Genomic DNA, 24,246 nt, shown 5'->3' on the forward strand with positions numbered 1-24,246 from the left:
ACACACACACGCAACCCCACGCTCCATCACTCCCCTGCCCCAATCTTACCTTCTTTTACTTCACGCCACCTCCAAACCCCGCCCCGCCCTGTCAAAATCTAGGAAAGACAGGAAGGAAGGAAAGAAGGAAGAAAGAGAAAGGGAGGTAAAGAAAAAGGGGGAAGGAAGGAAAGTTAGAGGAAGAAGAAAAGGAAAGAAAAGGAAAGATGGAAGGAAAGAAAAGAGAGACAGCAGAAGAGAACGAAAAAGGGGGAAGGAAGGAAAGAGATAGAGAAAGAAGAGGAGAAGGAAAGATGGGAAGGAAGGAAGGAAGGAAGGAAGGAAGGAAGGAAGGAAGGAAGGAAGGAGGGAAAGAAGGAGAGAAAGAGGGAAGATTGGCCACAGCAACACGTGGCGGGTAAAGGTTGTTATTTCTATTATTATTATTATTATGCTATTGTTCCTATGAGACCCTTTTAGGGGGAATGGGAGAGGTGTCAGGTCCCAGAGGCAATGCATTGCATTATTGTTATTGTTATGATGGTGGTGAAATAAAAGGAAATAAAAAGTGAAAGAAGGAAGCAGGGAGGGAAGAAAGGCAAAGGAAGAAAGGGGGAGGGAATGAAGGAAAGAGAGAAGGATGAAACCAAGGAGTGAAAGAAGGAAAGAGGCAGAGAAGGAAGAAAGGAGAGAAAGGGGGAGGAAAAGGGGGAAGGAATAGGTAGGGACCTCTCTTTCATAATAGTCCAGATATCTACCTCAACTTTGATAAGTTTTACTATAGGCCACAGCAACGCGTGGCAGGGCACAGCTAGTACACTATAAATATACAGAAGCCAGACAGAGAGAAAATGAAGAAAAGGAAGGGGGAAAAAATGAAAAGAAAAGGACGGACAAGGAGAAGGACAGAAACCATATATTAGTCGACCAAAGAGGCGGAGAAATAGAAAGATGAAGGAAGAGGAAAGGAAAGAAAAGGAAAAGACCTCCCTGAAGAAGAATCCTGGAAGTCAAGCGGATTGAAGAACGAAACATCTTGAATCTTTTCTTTTAACTGTCACTTTTACTACACTCATATATCCTTTTCCCTCTCTTCTTATTCTTTTTTTATCCTACCTACACGGCCTCACACCCTTCCCCTTCCCCTCCCCCCTCTCCCCTTCTTCCCTTCTTCTTTCTACCTCTGAACTTCCCCCCCCCCACCCCAATATCTCAATTGTTTGTATATATATGAAAATTGCAATAAATATATTTGAAAAAAAAGAGAGAGAGAGACTAGGACTCCATGGAACAATGGGTTCAAATTACCAGAAAGGAGATTCCACCTGAACACTAGGAAGAACTTCCTCACTGTTCAACAGAGGAACTTTCTGCCTTGGAGTGTGGTAGAAGCTCCCTGGAGTGTGGTAGAAGATGGAATGGCCCTCTGTTGGGGGTGCTTTGATTGTGCTTTCCCTGCATGGCAGATGGGGGTTGGACTGGATGACCTCCAAGGTCTCTTCTAAAACCGAAACGTGCAAACACTAACGTTTGATGTCTGAGTCGGGACACACACATAACGAGAGGCTGTCAACAATGGTGCTGCTGGGATGGAAAGACAAATCCAAGTGGACAGTAAATAAATACATTATTTCCAATGGAATTTAAAATCATGGATGTAAAATTAAATGATTCAGAATGTAATGAAAATAGAATGCAAGAAGCTGAAGAGAGATGGAAGCAGGTCAAGAATTATAATATGAATAAGTCTAGAGATCAGGGCATAAGAAATAGAAGACAAATGTTATACAGTATGTAAATCCAGAAGAATTGTCTCCAAAGGGATTAATATGTGAAAGAAAATAATCCTTGGGGTGGTGGTGGTGGGAATTGTAACGGTTGTGTTTGTGTGTGTCCTAAAATTAATTAATTAATTATATATATAGAGAGAGAGAGAGAGAGAGAGGTTGCTTACCTGTAAACATAGTTTCCCGAGTGGTAGCCTGTGAATTCACACATCCCCGCCCATACACACACACACACACACACACACACTAGCTGTCCCCTGCTACGCATTGCTGTGGTCCAGTCTGTGTATATGTTTTGTGTGTGTGTATATATTGTTGTTGTTCATTCGTTCAGTCGTCTCCGACTCTTCGTGACCTCATGTGTATATATATATATGTGTTTATGTGTGTGTATATATTTGTGTATGAGTGTATATATGTGTGTTTGCATAGATAGATAGATAGATAGATAGATAGATAGATAGATGGGTGTATATGTGTGTGTGTGCATATGTGTGTATACGTGTGTATATATTCGTGTATTTTTGTGTTTATATGTGTATATGTATATTGAGTATATGTGTGTGATTGTGTATATATATGTGTGTATGTATGTCTATATGTGAAAAAAAGTAATCCTTGTTGTTGTGGTGGTGGGAATTGTAACGGTTGTGTTTGTGTGTGTCCTAAAATTATATACACACACACACACACACACTAGCTGTCCCCTGCCACGCATTGCTGTGGTCCAGTCTGTGTATATGTTTTGTGTGTGTATATATATATGTGTGTTTATGTGTGTGTATATATTTGTGTATGAGTGTATATATGTGTGTTTGCATAGATAGATAGATAGATAGATAGATAGATAGATAGGTGTATATGTGTGTGTGTGCATATGTGTGTATACGTGTGTATATATTCGTGTATTTTTGTGTTTATATGTGTATATGTATATTGAGTATATGTGTGTGATTGTGTATATATATGTGTGTATGTATGTCTATATGTGTATGTGTGTATATGTATGTGTATATTTGTGTATGCTGGTGTATATATATGTGTGTGTATGTCTGTCTGTACGTATGTATGTGTGCATATGTATATGAATATGAGTGTATGTGTATATGTATATGTAGTTTATTTTGGGGGGTTTAAAGTCCGTTCTGCTGGGTATTTTGTGTGTTTTTAGGGGTGATGGACACTCATTGGCCTGATAGGTGTATTGTGTCCAAATTTGGTGTCAATTCATCCAGTGGTTTTTGAGTTATGTTAATCCCACAAACAAACATTACATTTATTGATTTATTTATTTATATTTATATTTATATATACACACACACACTAGCCGTTCCCTGCCACGCGTTGCTGTGGCCCACTCTGGTGGTCACGGGGGTTCTGTGTGGGAGGTTTGGCACAATTCTATCGTTGGTGGGGTTCAGAATGCTCTGTGGTTCTAGGTGAACTATAAATCCCAGCAACTGCAAATCCCAAATGTCGAGATTCTATTTTCCAGTGTTCACATTTGGGCATATTGAGTATTCATGTAGAGTTTGGTCCAGGTCCATCATTGTTTGAGTCCACAGTGCTCTCTGGATGTAGGTGAACTATAACTCCCAAACTCAAGGTCAATGCCCACCAAACCCTTCTAGTGTTTCTGTTGGTCATGGGAGTCCTGTGTGTCTATCTATGGCTGGATGGCTCTTTGTCAGGAGGGCTCTGATTACATTTTCTTTCCCTGGTGAAGAGAGTTGGACTGTTGGTCATGGGGGTTCTGTGTGGGAAATTTGCTCCAATTCTATCGTTGGTGAGACTCAGAATTGTAGGTGAACTATAAATCCCAGTTACTACAAATCCCAAATGTCAAGGTCTATTTTCCCCAAACTCCATCTGTGTTCATATTTGGGCATATGGAATATTTGTGCCAGTTTTGGTCCAGATCCATCATTGTTTGAGTCCACAGTTCTCTCTGGATGTAGGTGAACTACAACTCCCAAACTCAAGGTCAATGCCCACCAAACCCTTCCAGTATTTTCTGTTGGTCATGGGAGTTCTGTGTGCCAAGTTTGGTTCAATTCCATCCTTGGTGAAGTTCAGAATACTAGGACGCGGAACAATGGCTTCAAACTACAAGAGAGGAGATTCCATCTGAACATGAGGAAGAACTTCCTGACTGTGAGAGCCGTTCAGCAGTGGAACTCTCTGCCCCGGAGTGTGGCGGAGGCTCCTTCTTTGGAAGCTTTTAAGCAGAGGCTGGATGGCCATCTGTCAGGGGTGATTTGAATGCAATATTCCTGCTTCTTGGCAGAATGGGGTTGGACTGGATGGCCCATGAGGTCTCTTCCAACTCTTTGAGTCTATGATTCTATGATTGTTTGAGTCCACAGTGCTCTCTGGATGTAGGTGAACTACAACTCCCAAACTCAAGGTCAATGCCCACCAAACCCTTCCAGTATTTTCTGTTGGTCATGGGAGTTCTGTGTGCCAAGTTTGGTTCAATTCCATCCTTGGTGAAGTTCAGAATACTAGGACGCGGAACAATGGCTTCAAACTACAAGAGAGGAGATTCCATCTGAACATGAGGAAGAACTTCCTGACTGTGAGAGCCGTTCAGCAGTGGAACTCTCTGCCCCAGAGTGTGGTGGAGGCTCCTTCTTTGGAAGCTTTTAAACAGAGGCTGGATGGCCATTTGTCAGGGATGATTTGAATGCAATATTCCTGCTTCTTGGCAGGGGGTTGGACTGGATGGCCCATGAGGTCTCTTCCAACTCTTTGATTCTATGATTCTATGATTGTTTGAGTCCACAGCGCTCTCTGGATGTAGGTGAACTACAACTCCCAAACTCAAGGTCAATGCCCACCAAACCCTTCCAGTATTTTCTGTTGGTCATGGGAGTTCTGTGTGCCAAGTTTGGTTCAATTCCATCATTGGTGGAGTTCAGAATGCTCTGTGATTGTAAGTGAACTATAAATCCCAGCAACTGCAAATCCCAAATGTCGAGATTCTATTTTCCAGTGTTCACATTTGGGCATATTGAGTATTCATGTAGAGTTTGGTCCAGGTCCATCATTGTTTGAGTCCACAGTGCTCTCTGGATGTAGGTGAACTACAACTCCCAAACTCAAGGTCAATGCCCACCAAACCCTTCTAGTGTTTCTGTTGGTCATGGGAGTCCTGTGTGCCAAGTTTGGTTCAATTCCATCATTGGTGGAGTTCAGAATACTCTGTGATTGTAAGTGAACTATAAATCCCAGCAACTGCAAATCCCAAATGTCGAGATTCTATTTTCCAGTGTTCACATTTGGGCATATTGAGTATTCATGTAGAGTTTGGTCCAGGTCCGTCATTGTTTGAGTCCACAATGCTCTCTGGATGTAGGTGAACTACAACTCCCAAACTCAAGGTCAATGCCCACCAAACCCTTCCAGTATTTTCTGTTGGTCGTGGGAGTTCTGCGTGCCAAGTTTGGCTCAATTCCATCATTGGTGGAGTTCAGAATACTCTGTGATTGTAGGTGAACTATAAATCCCAGCAACTACAACTCCCAGAGGACAAAATCATAATTTTTTGAGTGATGGTCACTCCTTGTGTTGTGAGACATTTTGTTGCCAAATTTGGTGTGATTTCGTTCATTGGTTCTTTTGTTTTTAAGGCACTCATTATGCACAGAGCATCTATCTATCTATCTATCTACCTACCTACCTACCTACCTACCTACCTACCTACCTACCTACCTACCTACCTATCTATCTATCTATCTATCTATCTATCTATCTATCTATCTATCTATCTATCTATCTATCTATCTATCTATCTATCTATCTATCTATCTATCTATCTATCTATCTATCTATCTATCTATCTAATAGATTCTAAAGCACGGGGTGTCAGGGCGCTGCGATGGCGGTCCGTGGCCACCAGGGGCCGCTGCCGGGCAACCCAGTCTCGCCTATGCTGCGCCGAGGGGGCGTGGCCACTCCCTATCCCCGCCCACTTGGCCACGCCCCCTTTTCATCCTCCTCCTCCTCCTCTCGCTCTTTGCCTCAGAGGGAGCCGGAGGGGCGGCGGGAGAGAGAGAGAGAGGGAAAGATCGCCATCCATCCTTCCGTCCATCCAGCCATGGTGAGTGTTGAGGCCTACGCTGGAGTAGGGAAGCGGGAAGGAAGGGAGGACGGGTGAGAGTATGGTAGCTGGGTCGGGAAGCTCCGAGCGTTACGCACATTCCGCAACGGCGGTTGTGAATAAGGGAAGGGGAGAGCGGCAGGCCTGCCGCTCTCCCCTTCCCTTATTCACAACCGCCGTTGCGGAATGTGCGTAACGCTCGGCGCTTCCCGACCCAGCTACCATACTCTCACCCATCTCCTAGGATCCAGTTCAAACTGAGCTCAAACCACAAGGCCTACTAAACCTGACAGGATCAGGAACATCATATCTATATACACAAAAATGTGTAATGTTGGTTTGTGGGATTAACACAACTCAAAAACCACTGGATGAATTGCTCCCAAATTTGGACACAAGACACCTAACACCCCAATGTATGTCCTCCACTCAAAAAGAATTGATTTTGTCATTTGGGAGTTGTAGTTGCTGGGATGTATAGTTCACCTACAATCAAAGAGCATTCTGAACTCCACCAATGATGGAATTGAACCAAACATGGCATACAGAACTCCCACGACCAATAGAAAAAACTGGAAGGGTTTGGTGGGCAGTGTCCTTTGGTTTTGGAGTTGTAGTTCACCTACATCCACAGAGCACTGTGGACTCAAACAATGATGGAATTGGATCAAACTCTACACGAATACTCAATATGCCCAAATGGGAACACTGGTGGAGTTTGGGGAAAATAGAATCTTGACATTTGGGAGTTGTAGTTGCTGGGATTTGTAGTTCACCTATAAACAAACAGCATTCTGAACCCCAACCGGGGCATACAGGACTCCCATGACCAACAGAAACACTAGAAGGGTTTGGTGGGCATTGACCTTGGGTTTGGGAGTTGTAGTTCACCTATATCCAAAGACTACCATGGACTCAAACAACGATGGATCTGGACCAAACTTGGCACGAATATTCCATATGCCCAAATATGAACACAGATGGAGTTTGGGGGGAAATAGACCTTGCCATTTGTAGTTACTGGGATTCGCAGTTTACCTACAATCAAAGAGCATTCTGAACCCCACGAATGACAGAATCGGGGCAAAATTCCCACACAGAATCCCCCGTGACCAATCGGGGCACACAGGACTCCCATGACCAACAGAAACACTAGAAGGGTTTGGCAAGCATTGACCTTGAGTTTGGGAGTTGTAGTTCACCTACATCCAGAGACAACCATGGACTCAAACAACGATGGATCTGGACCAAACTTGGCACGAATATTACGTATGCCCAAATATGAACACAGATGGAGTTTGGGGGGAAATAGACCATTTGTAGTTACTGGGATTCGCAGTTCACCTACAATCAAAGAGCATTCTGAACCCCACGAACAACAGAATTCGGGCAAACTTCCCACACAGAATCCCCCATGACCAACAGAAAATGTTTAAGGCCATCCAGTCCAATTCCCTTCACCAGGGAAAGAAAATGTAATCAAAGCCCTCCTGACAAAGAGCCATCCAGCCATAGATATAGATAGATAGATATGATTCACACACAGAGAGATATAGATTTGAAAGGGACCCCTAAAGAAGGACAATGATATGTTGCATGTTCCAGAGTACGCAAACCAGACCATCTCCACATCAACACTGACAAACAAACAACAAGAAATACTGTTTACCCACAAGCATAAGGAAATTATATATATTAGAAGCCAACACTTTCTCATTACTTTATTTTCCAGATCACCAGGCTGGGCCACAGCAACGTGTGGCAGGGCACGGCTAGTCTATATAAATAAAAATGTAATGTTCATTTGTGGGATTAACACAACTCAAAAACCACTGGACGAATTGACACCAAGTTTGGACACAAGACACCAATTGGACGAATGAGTGACCATCACTCATAAAAACACTGAAAAACACAGCAGAAGAGACTTAGAAAGCCAAAACAAACAAAAATGCATTACAACGCATATGCAAAACCACATATATACAGAAATCACACATATATACAAATACACACACAAAACGTATATACACAGACTGAGCCACAGCAACGTGTGGCAGGGGACGGCTAGTAAACGTAATAATGGCGTCGCTAATTTGGGCCCAAGGAATGGAGCAACAAGAGGGGGCTTGCCCTCAAATGTCCCACTTGGCCCGCTTTCGGGCTCCTCTTTGCACCCAAATGGCACAGGTTGGCGCACCCTCCTCCTCCCAGGTTTCCATATTGTGCTTCCAGTCTTTTTTCTCTACTTTATGGCAGACAAGTCTTGCGATACATGTCAAACAATCCTGAAACATTGGAAGGCTATGATTTCAGCACCTTTTCAGGCTGGGGACCCCCCAGGGGTGGATGGAGCATCCCTCTGAAAAGATGGCCAGGCTGACCCCAAGTTGCCAACATGAGAGGCTCACTCGGTTTGCACTTATGTAAGTCAGAACATGGACATGTTATCAGTGTAACCCCACTTACTTACTTACTTACTTGTCTAAGTAGAATAATCCTCCAGGGTGGATCCGTAGGTGACCGTGGAGCCCTATTCTTGATCTGCATCTTCTCCCTCAGTGAGGGCATCGGTTTCCAGGTGGAAGGCGGTCCCGGTCGGGGTTGGCTTGACGTGCCTTCCTCTTGGCACGTTTTTCTCTTTCGCACTCCATTCGTGTCTCTTCAAATTCTGCAGCACTGCTGGTCACAGCTGACCTCCAGCTGGAGTGCTCAAGGGCCAGGGCTTCCCAGGTCTCAGTGTCTATGCTGAAGGTTTTAAGGTTGGCTTTGAGCCCATCTTTCAGTCTCTTTTCCTGCCCACCAACATTCCGTTTTCCGTTCTTGAGTTTGGAGTACAGCAACTGCTTTGGGAGACGGTGGTTGGGCATTCGGACAACATGGCCAGTCCAGCGGAGTTGATGGCGGAGGACCATCACTTCAGTGCTGGTGGTCTTCGCTTCTTCCAGCACGCTGACATTTGTCCGCTTGTCTTCCCAAGAGATTTGCAGGATTTTCCGGAGGCAGCGCTGATGGAATCGTTCCAGGAGTTGCATGTGACGTCTGTAGACAGTCCATGTCTCGTAGGCGTATAGCAGGGTTGGGAGGACAATAACTTTATAAACAAGCACCTTGGTATCCCTACAGATGTCCCGGTCCTCAAACACTCCCTGCTTCATTCGGAAAAATGCTGCATTCACAGAGCTCAGGCGGTGTTGTATTTCGGTGTCGATGTTGACTTTGGTGGAGAGGTGGCTGCCCAGGTAGCGGAAATGGTCAACATTTTCTAATGTTACACCATTAAGCTATATCTCTGGCATTGGAGAGGGATTGGCCGGTGACTGCTGGAAGAGCAATTTGGTTTTCTTGATGTTCAATGACAGGCCAAGCTTCTCGTATGCTTCTGCAAAGGTATTTAGAGTGATTTGTAGGTCTTCTTCTGAATGCGCACAGATGACATTGTCATCAGCATACTGGAGTTCTATAATAGATGTTGTTGTAACCTTGGTTTTGGCTTTCAGTCTGCTGAGGTTAAATAGCTTCTGTCCGATAGATGATTTCCACTCTGGTGGGAAGCTTCTCATCAACAAGATGAAGTATCATAGTGATGAAGATGGAAAATAAGGTTGGGGCAATAACACATCCCTGTTTGACACCTGATTCCACCTTAAATGGGTCCCTTTGGGAGCCATTGCTGTCCCAGACTGATGCCATCATGTCATCATGGAGGAGCCGCAGGATGTTCACAAATTTGTTATCTACCTATCTATCTATCTATCTTTAAGCTTTGGATCTCCTAGGAGTGACCGCCCCGGTGGGGTTTCCTTTGCTGCCAGTGCTCCTGTTTGGAGGAAGGATTCCACCTCACTTTCTGTCCCTGCAAGAATGGGTTTTTGAACATTTTGGCTTGTTGTGCACACAGATTGGGGGTGAAGCTCCAGTGGAAGTGAGGTTCCTATCACTTCCGATTCTTCTTCACAGTGAGTTGTTTGTAAGTCAGATGTTTGTAACTTGGGAAGGCCTATATTTATATATAATAAATACTATATAATTATATCATACTAGCTGTCCCCTGCCAGGCGTTGCTGTGGCCCAGTCTGGTGATCTGGAAAATAAAGTAATGAGAAAGTGTTGGTTTCTAATATAAGTAATTTCTTTGTGCTTGTGGGTAAACAGTATTTATTGTTGTTTCTTTGTCAGTGTTGATGTGGAGAGTGTCTAGTTTGCCTACTCTGGAACATGCAACATATCATTGTCCTTCTCTAGGAGTCCCTTTCAAATCTATGATGCTATATCTGTGTGTGTGTGTGAATCATATCTATCTATCTATATCTATATCTATGGCTGGATGGCTCTTTGTCAGGAGAGCTCTGATTACATTTTCTTTCCCTGGTGAAGAGTTGGACTGTTGGTCATGGGGGTTCTGTGTGGAAAATTTGCCCCAATTCTGTCGTTTGTGTTATTCAGAATTGTAGGTGAACTATAAATCCCAGTAACTACAAATCCCAAATGTCAAGGTCTATTTCCCCCAAACTCCATCTGTGTTCATATTTGGCCATTTGGAATATTTGTGCCAAGTTTGGTCCAGCTCCATCATTGTTTGAGTCCACAGTGCTCTCTGGATGTAGGTGAACTACAACTCCCAAACTCAAGGTCAAAGCCCACCAAACCCTTCTCGTGTTTTCTGTTGGTCATGGGAGTCCTGTGTGCTAAGTTTGGTTCAATTCCATCGTTGGTGGAGTTCAGAATGCTCTTTGATTGTAGGTGAACTATAAATCCTAGCAACTACAAATCCCAAATGTCAAGGTCTATTTCCCCCAAACTCCATCTGTGTTCATATTTGGGCATATGGAATATTTGTGCCAAGTTTGGTCCAGATCCATCATTGTTTGAGTCCACAGTGCTCTCTGGATGTAGGTGAACTACAACTCCTAAACTCAAGGTCAATGCCCACCAAACCCTTCTAGTGTTTTCTGTTGGTCATGGGAGTCCTGTGTGCCATGTTTGGTTCAATGCCATAATTGGTGGAGTTCAGGATTCTCTTTGATTGTAGGTGAACTATAAATCCCAGCAACTACAACTCCCAAGTGACAAAATCAATTTTTTTGAGTGAAGGACATACATTGGGGTGTTAGGTGTCTTGTGTCTAAATTTAGTGTCAATTTGTCCAGTGGTTTTTGAGTTATGTTAATCCCACAAACGAACATTACATTTTTATTTATATAGATAATATAATAATGATGCTAATAATATATGACATTCCTCTCACTTCCTGTTGTCTCAGCCCTGTTGTTCTTAACTAGGAGTCATTTGCAAGTTGGGTGTTTGTAACTCAGGATTGGCCTTTATATATACAAAATAGTAATATAATAATAATAATAATAATAATAATATGATCTTACAAGAATAATACAAATCATATACTATATATACTCGAGTATAAGCCTAGTTTTTCAGCTTCTTTTTTAGGGTGAAAAAGCTCCCCTCGGCTTGTACTCGAGTCAAGGTTATTTATTATTTTATCATGATTTCTATTACATTTATTATTTTCTCTATTTAATATTATTATTACATTTACATTATTTTACTCTTATTATTTTGTTTACATTTTTATTTTACTCTTATTTATTGTTACTTTTTCATTTGTTATTTTTCTCTAGTCATGTTTTTATTACATCTATTATATTACTCTATTATTATTGCTATTACATTTATTATTTTACTCTTATTGTTACATTTACATTATTTTACTCTATTATTGTTGTTATTACATTTATTATTTCACTCCATGAATTATTGTTATTACGTTTATTATTTTACTCCATGTATTGTTATTATTACATTTACTATTTTACTCTATTTTTATCATTACATTTGTTATTTTACTCTATTATAACTGTTATTATTACATTTCCATTATTTTACTCTATTATTATTATTTATACTACATTTATTATTTAGTATATTATTAATATATAATTATTATATTTAGTATATTTTTATATTTAGTATATTATTAATAATATAATTATTAATATTATTTAGTATATTATTTAGTATATTTATTATTGGAAGGATATGTATGTAAGCGCTTTGACATTGAAGGAGGTTAAAATAATGGCTTAATCACAGTTGGACAGGCTCAGTTTTAAGTTACAGTTTTATGTAAATATTCAAAAACATTGAACCTTCTGCCTCAATTAATGTTATTTTATTGGTATCTATTTTTATTTCGAAATTGATCAGTAGCTGCTGCTTTTTCCACCCTTGGCTTATATTTGAGTCAATACATTTTCCCAGTTTTTTGTGGTAAAATTAGGTGGCTCGGCTTATATTCAGGTCGGCTTATACTCAGGTATATTATACAGGGGCGGCTCATCCATTACGCGAAGTAAGCGGTCGCAGAACACTTTTTTTTGCCAGGGGTGCAGAGGTGCCTCTGTAAATGCCCCTCGACCGCCACTTGAGGAGCACCCCCTCAGCTCCCAACAGCCCTAGCAGTCCGGGGGGGGGGGGAGCCTCGGCTTTCTTGCCTCACTGCCGGGCGATCCTCTTCCCAAAGGGGTCGGGCCCTTGAGCCTCGCCTAGCCCTCTCGTTCCTGCTCCACCTGGCCACCGGGTAAGCGAGCAGAGCCGGTGCTCAATCGTTCTCTGCGTTCGATCCCTTCCCCATGATCGGCTTCCTTTCCCGATCCCCCGGCGCTCCACCCGCCTCCTCTCTCCCAAATCTGCGGGTGGGCCAAGCGGCGGAGCTACAGTGTCTGGCCTGCTTCGGGTACGGAGGCATGTCTGAAGACCCCAGCATGTGCACCAAAACTCGCCTCTTCTCCTGACTTTCTCTTCAGCCATTGGGACCAAGAGAGAGAGGGAGAGAGAACCCCTCCGGCTGGAAGTATCTCCCACCTCCGCTCCCTCCTTTGTTTTTGCGCCTACCTTCAGGAAAGGTGGGCATCTCCACCTCTCTCTCTCTCTCTCTCTTGGTCCCAATGGCTGAGGAGAAAGTCAGGAGAAGAGGTGACTTTTGGTGCACACGTCGGGGTCTTCAGGCACCCCTCCGGACCCAAAGCGGGCCAGGCAAGGGAGCAAGGGAGCAAGTGCGGCACGTGTAGTTACTGGGATGTATAGTTCACCTACAATCAAAGAGCATTCTGAACTCCACCAATGATGGAATTGAACCAAATATGGGACACAGAACTCCCACGACGAACAGAAAATATATATCAATGATTGGTTGGAGGTGGGGGGGGCGCCAAAATACTGTTTGCTTACCTTTGAAAATTACCTAGGGCTGCCTCTGGGTATATATGGTATATATAATGTGACATTCCTCTCACTTCCTGTTGTCTCAGCCCCGTTTGTAAGTGGGGTGTTTGTAACTCGAGGACCTGGGCCAGTAAGTGGGTAAGGCAACCAGGCGGGGTTATTTTGATCCTTCCCGAAGCCGATCCAGTTTGCTCTGGTTCGCTCACCTGGAGAGTGCTTTGTTTACACCTGAAAGCAAAAGTCATGGGGCGAGTACAAGTATCTCTGTGTTGGTGCCTCTAAAGGTTACCTGGCCAGGTGCCTCCCAGTGGCATCGCAGGTGACACAGGCCTTGCCTTGACTGCTCTCTGGGCAACAATAAAGGCCTCCCTTGACGCTGGGTGTTGGCAACCAGCTGAGCCAAAACGGGGCCAAGAGGAAAGAACAAAGCGACGCTGCTCTTTGCCTCGCTCTCCGCATCCTTCTTTCTTTCTTTCGGAGGAAGAAGAAGAAGAAAAGAAGCCAGCCTCGGCCTCCCTGAACGTGCCTGGGAGCACTTTATTTACATGGCTCAATGCAGTGGCATCCAGGGAGTTGTAGTTTGCTCTTTTTGGCTTTGAGACCTCGTCAAACCTCCTACGATTCTGTAGCAGCGAGCCAGGCAGCATTCCTTCCACATTATCAAACATTCTTATCACCAGCATCTCAGGGTGCATCTTCTAAACTACAAATCCTGTAATTCCGAGACATGGGGCCACCGCAGTCCCCCCCCCCCCCCCCACCGCAGTCCAAGTGGACTGCATTCCTTCAGCAGGTTGCATTGCTCAGCTGGTTGCATTCCTTCCACATGATCAAATGTTCTCAAACTTCTCATCATAACCTTGGGGTGCTTTGACCAAACTAGAAATTCCATAGTTTTATGGCATAGAGCTATGGCAATCCAAGTGGGGTCAAACAGCATCCATTCTACAATGTTGAATGTTATCATAATCATCATCTAAAATGATCTAAAGGTCTGGAGAACAAGCCCTATGAGGAGCGGCTTAAGGAGCTGGGCATGTTTAGCCTGAAGAAGAGAAGGCTGAGAGAAGCCACAGGAAGGAGGGAGCAAGCTTGTTTTCTGCTTCCTTGGAGACTAGGACGCGGAACAATGGCTTCAAACTACAAGAGAGGAGATTCCATCTGAACACGAGGAAGAACTTCCTGACTGTGAGAGCCGTTCAGCAGTGGAACTCTCTGCCCCGGAGTGTGGTGGAGGCTCCTTCTTTGGAAGCTTTTAAACAGAGGCTGGATGGCCATCTGTCAGGGGTGATTTGAATGCAATATTCCTGCTTCTTGGCAGGGGGTTGGACTGGATGGCCCATGAGGTCTCTTCCAACTCTTTGATTCTATGATTCTATCATCTTTGACTGTCTTGGGGTGCATCTACCAAACTACAAGTCCTGTAATTTCACAGCATGGAGCCATGGCAGTTCAAGTGGGGTCAAAGCACTCCAAGGTGCATTCATGCCATTGGGATCAAATGCTCTTATCATCAGTATTAGCATCAATATCATCACCACCAACATCATCTTGGGGTTATTTATATTTTATTTATTGTGTCAGGAGCAAACCAAACAGTTGTATTGCATTTTTTTAAACACACAAACATACAAAACACAAAGTTTGCAAGCTTGGTAGTTGATTAAATGTCCTTTGACCAGTATCTGGCCACTTGGAGTGCTTCTGGTGTTGCCGCAAGGAGGTCCTCTGTTGTGCATGTGGCAGGGCTCAGGTTGCATTGCAGCAGGTGGTCAGTGGTTTGCTCTTCTCCACACTCGCATGTCGTGGATTCCACTTTGTGGCCCCATTTCTGAAGGTTGGCTCTGCATCTCGTGGTGCCAGAGCGCAGTCTGTTCAGCGCCTTCTAAGTCGCCCAGTCTTCTGAGTGCCCAGGGGGGAGTGTCTCATTTGGTATCATCCATGGCTTGAGGTTCTGGGTTTGAGCCTGCCACTTTTGGACTCTCGCTTGCTGAGGTGTTCCAGCGAGTGTCTCTGTAGATCTTAGAAAACTATTCCTCGATTTAAGTCATTGGCGTGCTGGCTGATACCCAAACAAGGGATGAGCTGGAGATGTCTCTGCCTTGGTCCTTTCACTATTGGCTGCTACTTCCCGGCGGATGTCAGGTGGTGCAATACCGGCTAAACAGTATAATTTCCCCAGTGGTGTAGGGTGCAGACACCCTGTGATAATGCAGCATGTCTCATTAAGTGCCACATCTACTGTTTTAGCGTGGTGAGATGTGTTCCACACTGGGCATGCATACTCAGAAGCAAAGCACAAGGGCAGATGTCTTCACTGTGTCTGGTTGTGATCCCCAGGTTGTGCCAGTCAGCTTTCGTATGATATTGTTTCCAGCGCCCACTTTTTGCTTGATCTTGAGGTGAATCTACCAAACTACAAATCCCATGATTCCATGGCATGGAGCTATAGCAGTCCAAGCGGGGGAAACGACATCCTTTCCCAGTGCAAACGCCCCCTCGGTGGCTGCTGCTGCTGCACTGGAATGCCTTTCAACTGGTGACTCAGAGTGGTTTTGCTTCCCTTGCATCCTCAATCTGCTGGCGCAGCTCTGTTTGCAATCCCTGTCACCGTTAGATCTGCTGCTGCTGCAGAATAATAATACTAATAATACACACACACACACACCCCACACACATCTGGCTTGCATGCTTTTCCTTCTTCAATACAGCACCCTTTTTGGGAAGACAGGCAATAATTCCCCAGGAGCATGGCGTTCCCAGCTTCATCTTCACATCCTTCATCACGCTTCTCTGGTGGGCTTTACCTTTGCAAGTCTTGCTCCTGCTGCTTCAGCCTTATTGCTTTTTGCCGACAGCTGCGACCTTTCTGCAGCATCTTCCTGGAGAAAGAGAGAGAAAAGTTCCTTCGGAGGGTGAAAATTTGAGGAAACAGGCTCCCCAATGTGAGGGTTGGAAACCCTGCTCAGCGAATGGGAAGCCTCTAGGCGAGTCACACTCTCTCAGCTTCAGGGAGAGGCCCTCTGAGCTCTTTTTGCTGAGAAAAATCCTGCCACAGGTTCAAATTTCAATCGGTCACCACCCGTCGGAACAACCATCGCGAATGGGGAGAGGCGGATGAGCTCCCTCTATCAGCTCCAGCTCCTCATGCGGGGACATGAAAGACGCCTCCCACAAGGATGATAAAAACATCAAATCATCCGGGCGTCTCCTGGGCAACGTCCTTGCAGACGGCCAATTCTCTCACACCAGAAGCGACTTGCAGTTTCTCATGACAAAAAAAGAGCTGATTTTGCAATCCTGGCCTTAATGGCATTTGTTCTGATGGCTTGCTCCTGGGCTGCAGGAATCAGGCCTTCTGTTTCCTTCTTCAATGTGCAATGCTATGCAATCCTGGGGGTTGTCATTCGACAAAGCCTTGCGCCTCTGTGCCAAAGAGTGCGGATGCCTCCCCCAACTACAAATCGCAGCATTGCATAGCATTAATCCATTAAATGAGAGATGATGTTTATTTATGTATTTATTTCAGCTTTTATATTCCGCCCTTCTCACCCCGCAGGAGACTCAGGGCGGATAACAGTGTACACATATATGGCAAACAGTCAATGCAAATTTTGACATACAACATATGCAGCACAAACACAAAACAATCTATGCATAATGTCAAAGTGTATTATCAAAAAAACGTATTTATTTATTTATCGTGTCATCAGCAACCATTGTTTTACAATTCTAACAGAGCAAAACAAACACAGAGATTAAAAAGAAAAAGAAAAAAAAACCACAGATTTTGTAAATTTGGTATTTGGTTAAATGTCCTTTGACCAGTATCTGGCCACTTGGAGTGCCTCTGGGGTTGCCGCAAGAAGGTCCTCCATCGTGCATGTGGCAGGGCTCAGGGTGCATTGCAGCAGGTGGTCAGTGGTTTGTTCTTCTCCGCACTCGCATGCCGAGGATTCCACCCTGTAGCCCCATTTCTTAAGATTGGCTCTGCATCTCGTGGTGCCAGAGCGCAATCTGTTCAGCGCCTTCCAAGTCGCCCAGTCTTCTGAGTGCCCAGGGGGGAGTCTCTCATCTGGTATCACCCATGAATTGAGGTGCTGGGTTTGGGCCTGCCACTTTTGGACTCTCGCTTGCTGGGGTGTTCCAGCGAGTGTCTCTGTAGTTCTAAGAAAACTATGTCTTGATTTAAGTCGTTGACGTGCTGGCTGATACCCAAACAGGGGATGAGCTGGAGATATCTCTGCCTTGGTCCTTTCACTATTGGCTGCTACTTCCCGGCGGATGTCAGGTGGTGCAATACCAGCTAAGCAGTGTAATTTCTCCAGTGGTGTGGGTCGCAGACACCCCGTGATAATGCGGCATGTCTCATTAAGAGCCACATCCACTGTTTTAGTGTGATGAGATGTGTTCCACACTGGGCATGCATACTCAGCAGCAGAGTAGCATAGCGCAAGGGCAGATGCCTTCACTGTGTCTGGTTGTGATCCCCAGGTTGTGCCAGTCAGCTTTCGTATGATGTTGTTTCTAGCGCCCACTTTTTGCTTGATGTTCAGGCAGTGCTTCTTGTAGGTCAGAGCACGGTCCAAAGTGACTCCCAGGTATTTGGGTGCGCTGCAATGCTCCAGTGGGATTCCTTCCCAGGTAATCCTCAGAGCTCGGGATGCTTGTCTGTTCTTAAGGTGAAAGGCGCATGTCTGTGTTTTAGATGGATTAGGGATCAGATGGTTTTCCCTGTAATAGGCAGTGAGAGCACCTAGAGCTTCGGAGAGCTTCTGTTCTACCATCTCAAAGCTCCCTGCTTGAGCAGTAATGGCACGATCGTCAGCATAGATGAAACTCTCTGTCCCTTCTATGCTGACGATCGTGCCATTACTGCTCAAGCAGGGAGCTTTGAGATGGTAGAACAGAAAAAAAATATAATATTCTATTTACCAAAATCCCCAGCACATAGCTCAATTCAGTGGTACACAGAAATCAAAAGGAGCAACCGCTCTCAAACGTAACAGTTCTGGGTCTGGATAGGGATTCCACTGTATATAGGCTTCAGGGATACATTCAAGGAGAAAAGTCATATAAACAAAGTAAGCATTGAGTCATGAGGCTATATGTAAAATGAAGACAATAATGAGGATGAAGCGCCACTCTCAAAACAATCTTCATGGAAAAGATCCAACTCAAGTCCAGTGAAAAATGGAGCACTGCTTCTCAAAATAAGTCTTCAAAGGAAAGTCCCAATGGCATTCAACAGGGGTGCCCGGGTATTTTTATTTTTATTTATTTATTTATTTGGTGCATTTGTTAACCGCCATTCTCAGCCCTTTAGGGCGACTCATGGCGGTGTACAACATACATAAAAAAGCAGTTTACAAAAGGCAATTACAGAACAACATATTAACAATACCACAATTATAAAGTTACACTAAATAATCCGCTTCGTCTCATAGTGGAATCATAACCAATCTCATATTCCTTGTTCCATTCCAGTCATCTTTACCACATTATTATAGCACTTAATTGAATGCCTTCTCGAACAGCCATGTCTTAAGGCTTTTTCGGAAGGACATGAGGGAGGGCGCCTGTCTGATGTCTGCAGGGAGAGTGTTCCACAGCCGGGGGCCCACCACCGAGAAGGCCCTCTCTCTCGTCCCCGCCAGGCGTGCCTGTGAGGCAGGCGGGATCGAGAGAAGGGCCTCCCCAGACGATCTCAAGGTCCTCGTGGGCTCATAGGCCAAGATGCGGTTCGAAAGGTATTTTGGGCCGGAGCCGTTTAGGGCTTTGTAGGCCAAAACCAGCACCTTAAATTGGGCCCGGTAGCAGATCGGCAGCCAGTGGAGCTGGGACAACAAGGGCGTTGTGTGCTCCCTGCATCCCGCTCCAGTTAGTAACATGGCTGCCGCACGCTGAACCAGCTGAAGCTTCCGGGCCGTCTTCAAGGGCAGCCCCACGTAGAGAGCGTTGCAGTAGTCAAGGCGGGATGTGACCAGAGCGTGTACCACACAGGTACACCACCGTGTACCCTCGCAGTGTGAATTTACTTCAAGCAGAGTCACTTTTTGTATAAGCTACCTGGCATGATATAAGAGTCTAGAGTTGCTGAATTTATCAACTCCTGAGGAAGGGGATTGCTTTCCCCGAAACAGGGTACAAAAATACCCGGGCACCCCTGTTGAATGCCATTGGGACTTTCCTTTGAAGACTTATTTTGAGATAATTGAATGTATCCCTGAAGCCTATATACAGTGGAATCCCTATCCAGACCCAGAACTGTTACGTTTGAGAGCGGTTGCTCCTTTTGATTTCTGTGTACCACTGAATTGAGCTATGTGCTGGGGATTTTGGTAAATAGAATATTATATGTTTTTTTGATAATACACTTTGACATTACACATAGATTGTTTTTTGTTTGTGCTGATATCTTACAAGTACTCTGGGATATTGTGTAGTAATACAACATATGCAGACATACACAGGGGCTATTTAACTTTTTCTGGTCGCCAAGGGAGCTGTCGCTTTCATCGTCCATCTGCGACACTGATGAAGCACTTCCGCATTCCCCGCATGCTTTTTTGCTGGAGTGCTTTGCTGGAGTCTTTTTATGGCCTCATAAATTAGTTAATTTAGCCTCCACACACTTTAAGGTGGTACCTAATTTTCCTACTTGACAGATGCAACTGTCTTTCGGGTTGCAAAGGTCGACAACAGGCTACACAATTGGTTGGAAACCCACTCCAACCCGGGCTGGCTTCGAACTCATGACTTTTTGGTCAGAGTGATCTTAATGCAGCTGACACTCAGCCAGCTGCGCCACAATCCCGGTGTTCTCAAGGAGGAACTCCTGAAGCAGCTTCCCTTTTGGCTGGGGCTCAACACTAAGATTATCACCGTACAACGTGAATCTAATGCGCTGCCTAACTGTGTGACTGCCCTGGGCTCATATTTCCTTCCCTGGTTGATAGGAAGCAGCAGATCCGGTCTAGTATCTATCTACATATCTGTGGGTTACTTGGCTAGCCAGATTCCAATCCAGGCCTTGCTCAAACTGCGGTGTGCGGACACCAAGCATGGCAAACCTGAGCCTCTGTGGTGTGCCTGGGATGTTTGCAAAGCCTGGACTGAGCAATGAGGTGGCCACCAAAGCTCTCTCCACCAAGCAATGGGTAGATGGTCCCCTCTGTGCCTGCATGCGGCCTCCAGGCAACACTGCACACAAAGCCATGTGGGAGCATCACATTGAGAACACCAAAATTGATGCCTTGCCGGAAGCTCATGGTGAGGAAGAAGAGGTCGAAGGAGGATGACATTTTGGAGAAGAGGACGTTGAGGAGAAACACTGGGATGTGGACAAAGAAGCGGAGTGCTACAGGGTTCCGTTCTGGGCCCGGTCCTGTTCAACATCTTTATTAATGACTTAGATGAAGGGTTAGAAGGCAGGATCATCAAGTTTGCAGACGACACCGAATTGGGAGGGATAGCCAATACTCCAGAAGACAGGAGCAGGATTCAAAACGATCTTGACAGATTAGAGAGATGAATGGCCAAAACTAACAAAATGAAGTTCAACGGGGACAAATGCAAGATACTCCACTTTGGCAGGAAAAACGAAATGCAAAGATACAGAATGGGGGACAATGCCTGGCTCGAGAGCAGTACGTGTGAAAAAGATCTTGGAGTCCTCGTGGACAACAAGTTAAACATGAGCCAACAATATGATGTGGTGGCAAAAAAAGCCAATGGGATTTTGGCCTGCATCAATAGGAGCATAGTGTCTAGATCCAAGGAAGTAATGCTACCCCTTTATTCTGCTTTGGTTAGACCACATCTGGAATATTGTGTCCAGTTCTGGGCACCACAATTCAAGAGAGATATTGACAAGCTGGAATGTGTCCAGAGGAGAGCGACTAAAATGATAAAAGGTCTAGAGAACAAGCCCTATGAGGAGCAGCTTAAGGAGCTGGGCATGTTTAGCTTGAAGAAGAGAAGGCTGAGAGGGGATATGATAGCCATGTATAAATATGTGAGAGGAAACCACAGGGAGGAGGGAGCAAGCTTGTTTTCTGCTTCCCTGGAGACTAGGACGCGGAACAATGGCTTCAAACTACAAGAGAGGAGATTCCATCTGAACATGAGGAAGAACTTCCTGACTGTGAGAGCCGTTCAGCAGTGGAACTCTCTGCCCCGGAGTGTGGTGGAGGCTCCTTTTTGGGAAGCTTTTAAACAGAGGCTGGATGGCCATCTGTCAGGGGTGATTGGAATGCAATATTCCTGCTTCTTGGCAGGGGGTTGGACTGGATGGCCCTTGAGGTCTCTTCCAACTCTTTGATTCTATGATTCTATAAGCCAAATAAGAAGAGGAGGAGGCACTTTCTTCACCCAAAGTGTGTGTGTGTGGGGGGGGGGGGGGGTCCCAGCCAAGCTCTTCCTTCTAGGAAAGGGAAGCAATGGGCTGACCGGAACTTGTTTGCTTTGCTCGGGGAAGATGAATGTCCGCAGCTCCCTTGCTGACTAGACTGAGTGGGTGGCCCTCTGCTCTGCCCCATCCCAACCAACCACTCTGCCTGAATGAGACCCAGAGCCAACATATATCAATAAAGGCGACATTTATTTCCTGCCTCATTTTGGAGAGGTTTTTTGGGTTTTTTTTGGTCGTGTCAGGAGCGACTTGAGAAACTGCAAGTTGCTTCTGGTGTGAGAGAATTGGCCGTCTGCAAGGACGTTGCCCAGGGGACGCCCGGATGTTTTGATGTTTTATCATCCTTGGGGGAGGCTTCTCTCCTGTCCCCGCATGAGGAGCTGGAGCTGATAGAGGGAGCTCATCCGTCTCTCCCCGGATTCGAACCTGCGACTTGACCCCAAAAAGTGAGCATTAGGTTTGAGTCAAGAGGGCATCCCACATGGCCACTGGTTTCTTGTTCCTCCGGAAGTTGCTTGGACGGTGGCCACCGTCTTTCTCCTCTTCCTTGGTCTCAAAGACGGGCAGACGGACAGAGCGTTCCTGTATTGCGGATGGAACCAAAGGCATGCATGTGCTCCTCGGGCGGCTGAATCACTCGGGTCAGCTGAGTTGCAGCTTCTATAAATACAAATGGTCCGGGTGACTAATGGGGACGCCTGAGGCCTCCTCCTCCTCCGCTGTCTGGAAGCATAAATGTGGGTTTCTGGCCTCCCTCTCTCTCTGTCTGTCTCTCCTTCTCTTTCTTCTGTGCGGAGGAAGTAGCCGGGCCTCACTCTTGGCATGGGCTTTGTTGCCTTTGGGTGGAACCGTTAACACACAGAAATGAAGAGCGAGAGAAAGTCTCCATAAAGTGGAGCGCGCCACTGTTTTGTTGCACGCCACCACCGCTGCCCCCCAAGGACAGGGTACTGGTTTTGGAGTCCCTCCTTTGGACGGAATATCGGCACCTTCCCGTTCTGCAAATCGGGACTTTTCCAAAAGGAAACACTGGCTCACGTCGAGGGCGAAAGAGCTGCTTGCTGGTGTGGCTGGTGCTTGTTCCTCTTTATATAACTTTTCCAGCTGCTTCGGAAATAAATAAAGTCATCTCAAAAGAGGGTGGGCCCTCCTCCTCACCACAACGACTCCCATGAGCCTTGGCAGTCCGTTGATGGGAAAGGCAGTCAAACATCTGGAATAGAGAGCTGGCTTCTCTCCCTCCCTTTGGGCCTCTTTCTTGGGGAAGCGGGTGCCTCGAAATCATGTTTCAAACACGGTTGCAAAAAAGGTTTCCTCCTCCTCTTTCTCTTGGAAGGATAGGAAAAGGAGATCTAAGGAGGCCTTTTCTCCATGCAAACCGACTGCAGGACAGGCGGTCAGGTTCGGTTTCTATGCATTTATGCATTTATTTATATTTATTTATTTACAGCTTTTATATTCCGCCCTTCTCACCCCGCAGGGGACTCAGGGCGGATTACAGTGTACACATATATGGCAAACATTCAATGCCAATTGTTGACATACAACATATACAGACATAAAAAGGTAAAGGTAGTCCCCTGACATTAAGTCCAGTCATGTCTGACTCTGACGTGTGGTGCTCATCTCCATTTCTAAGCCGAAGAGCCAGCGTTGTCCGTAGACACCTCCAAGGTCATGTGGCCGGCATGATTGCATGGAGCGCTGTTACCTTCCCGCCGGAGTGGTACCTAAACATTTGCATGTTTTCGAACTGCTAGGTTGGCAGAAGCTAGGGCTGACAGCGGAAGCTCACGCCACTCCCCGGAATCGAACCTGCGACCTTTCGATCAACAAGCTCAGCAGCTCAGTGCTTTAACCCACTGCACCACCGGGGGCTCCTATATACAGACATAAGGTAAAGGTAAAGGTTGTCCCCTGACATTAAGTCCAGTCATGTCTGACTCTGGGGTGTGGTGCTCATCTCCATTTCTAAGCCAAAGAGCCGGCGTTGTCCGTAGACACCTCCAAGGTCATGTGGCCGGCATGACTGCATGGAGCGCCGTTACCTTCCCGCCGGAGTGGTACCTATTGATCTACTCACATTTGCATGTTTTCGAACTGCTAGGTTGGCAGAAGCTAGGGCTGACAGCGGAAGCTCACGCCGCTCCCCGGAATCGAACCTGCAACCTTTCGATCAACAAGCTCAGCAGCTCAGTGCTTTAACCCACTGCGCCACCGGGGGCTTCTATATACAGACATAGACAGAGGCTATTTAACCTTTTCTGTCCGCCGGGGAGCTGTCGCTTTCATCGTCCATCTGCGACACTGATGAAGTACTTCAGCATTCCCTGTATGCTTTTGCTGGAGTGCTTTGCTGGAGTCTTCTTTATGGCCTCATAAATTAGTTAATTTAGCCTCCCCACACTTTAAGGTGGTACCTAATTTTCCTACTTGACAGATGCAACTGTCTTTTGGGTTGCAAAGGTCGACAACAGGCTACACAATTGGTTGGAAACCCACTCCAACCCGGGCTGGCTTCGAACTCATGACCTTTTGACAAGACAGAGGTACTCCTGGTCAGTCGCAAGGCCGAACAGGGCATAGGGTTACAGCCTGTGTTGGATGGGGCCGCACTCCCCCTGAAGACGCAGGTTCGCATCTTGGGTGTGACCCTGGACTCATCGCTGAGCCTGGAACCCCAGGTTTCGGCGGTGACCAGGGGAGCATTTGCACAGCTAAAG

General features: G+C 45.6%; 1 protein-coding gene across 1 annotated transcript in view; it reads left to right on the top strand.

Annotated features, from left to right (window-relative positions):
- The first annotated feature begins 5,753 nt into the window (after positions 1–5,753).
- The window catches only part of MYO1E (myosin IE), a 118,173-nt gene continuing 99,680 nt past the window's right edge, over positions 5,754–24,246 (top strand). Inside the window, exon 1 of the mRNA XM_067471288.1 lies at positions 5,754–5,868. Within this exon, the coding sequence (XP_067327389.1) occupies positions 5,866–5,868 (3 nt within the window). The 5' untranslated portion in view covers positions 5,754–5,865. The remainder of the gene's footprint in view (positions 5,869–24,246) is intronic.

This window comes from Anolis sagrei, chromosome 9 (genome assembly GCF_037176765.1).
Source record: "Anolis sagrei isolate rAnoSag1 chromosome 9, rAnoSag1.mat, whole genome shotgun sequence".
Classification (NCBI taxonomy): domain Eukaryota; kingdom Metazoa; phylum Chordata; class Lepidosauria; order Squamata; family Dactyloidae; genus Anolis; species Anolis sagrei.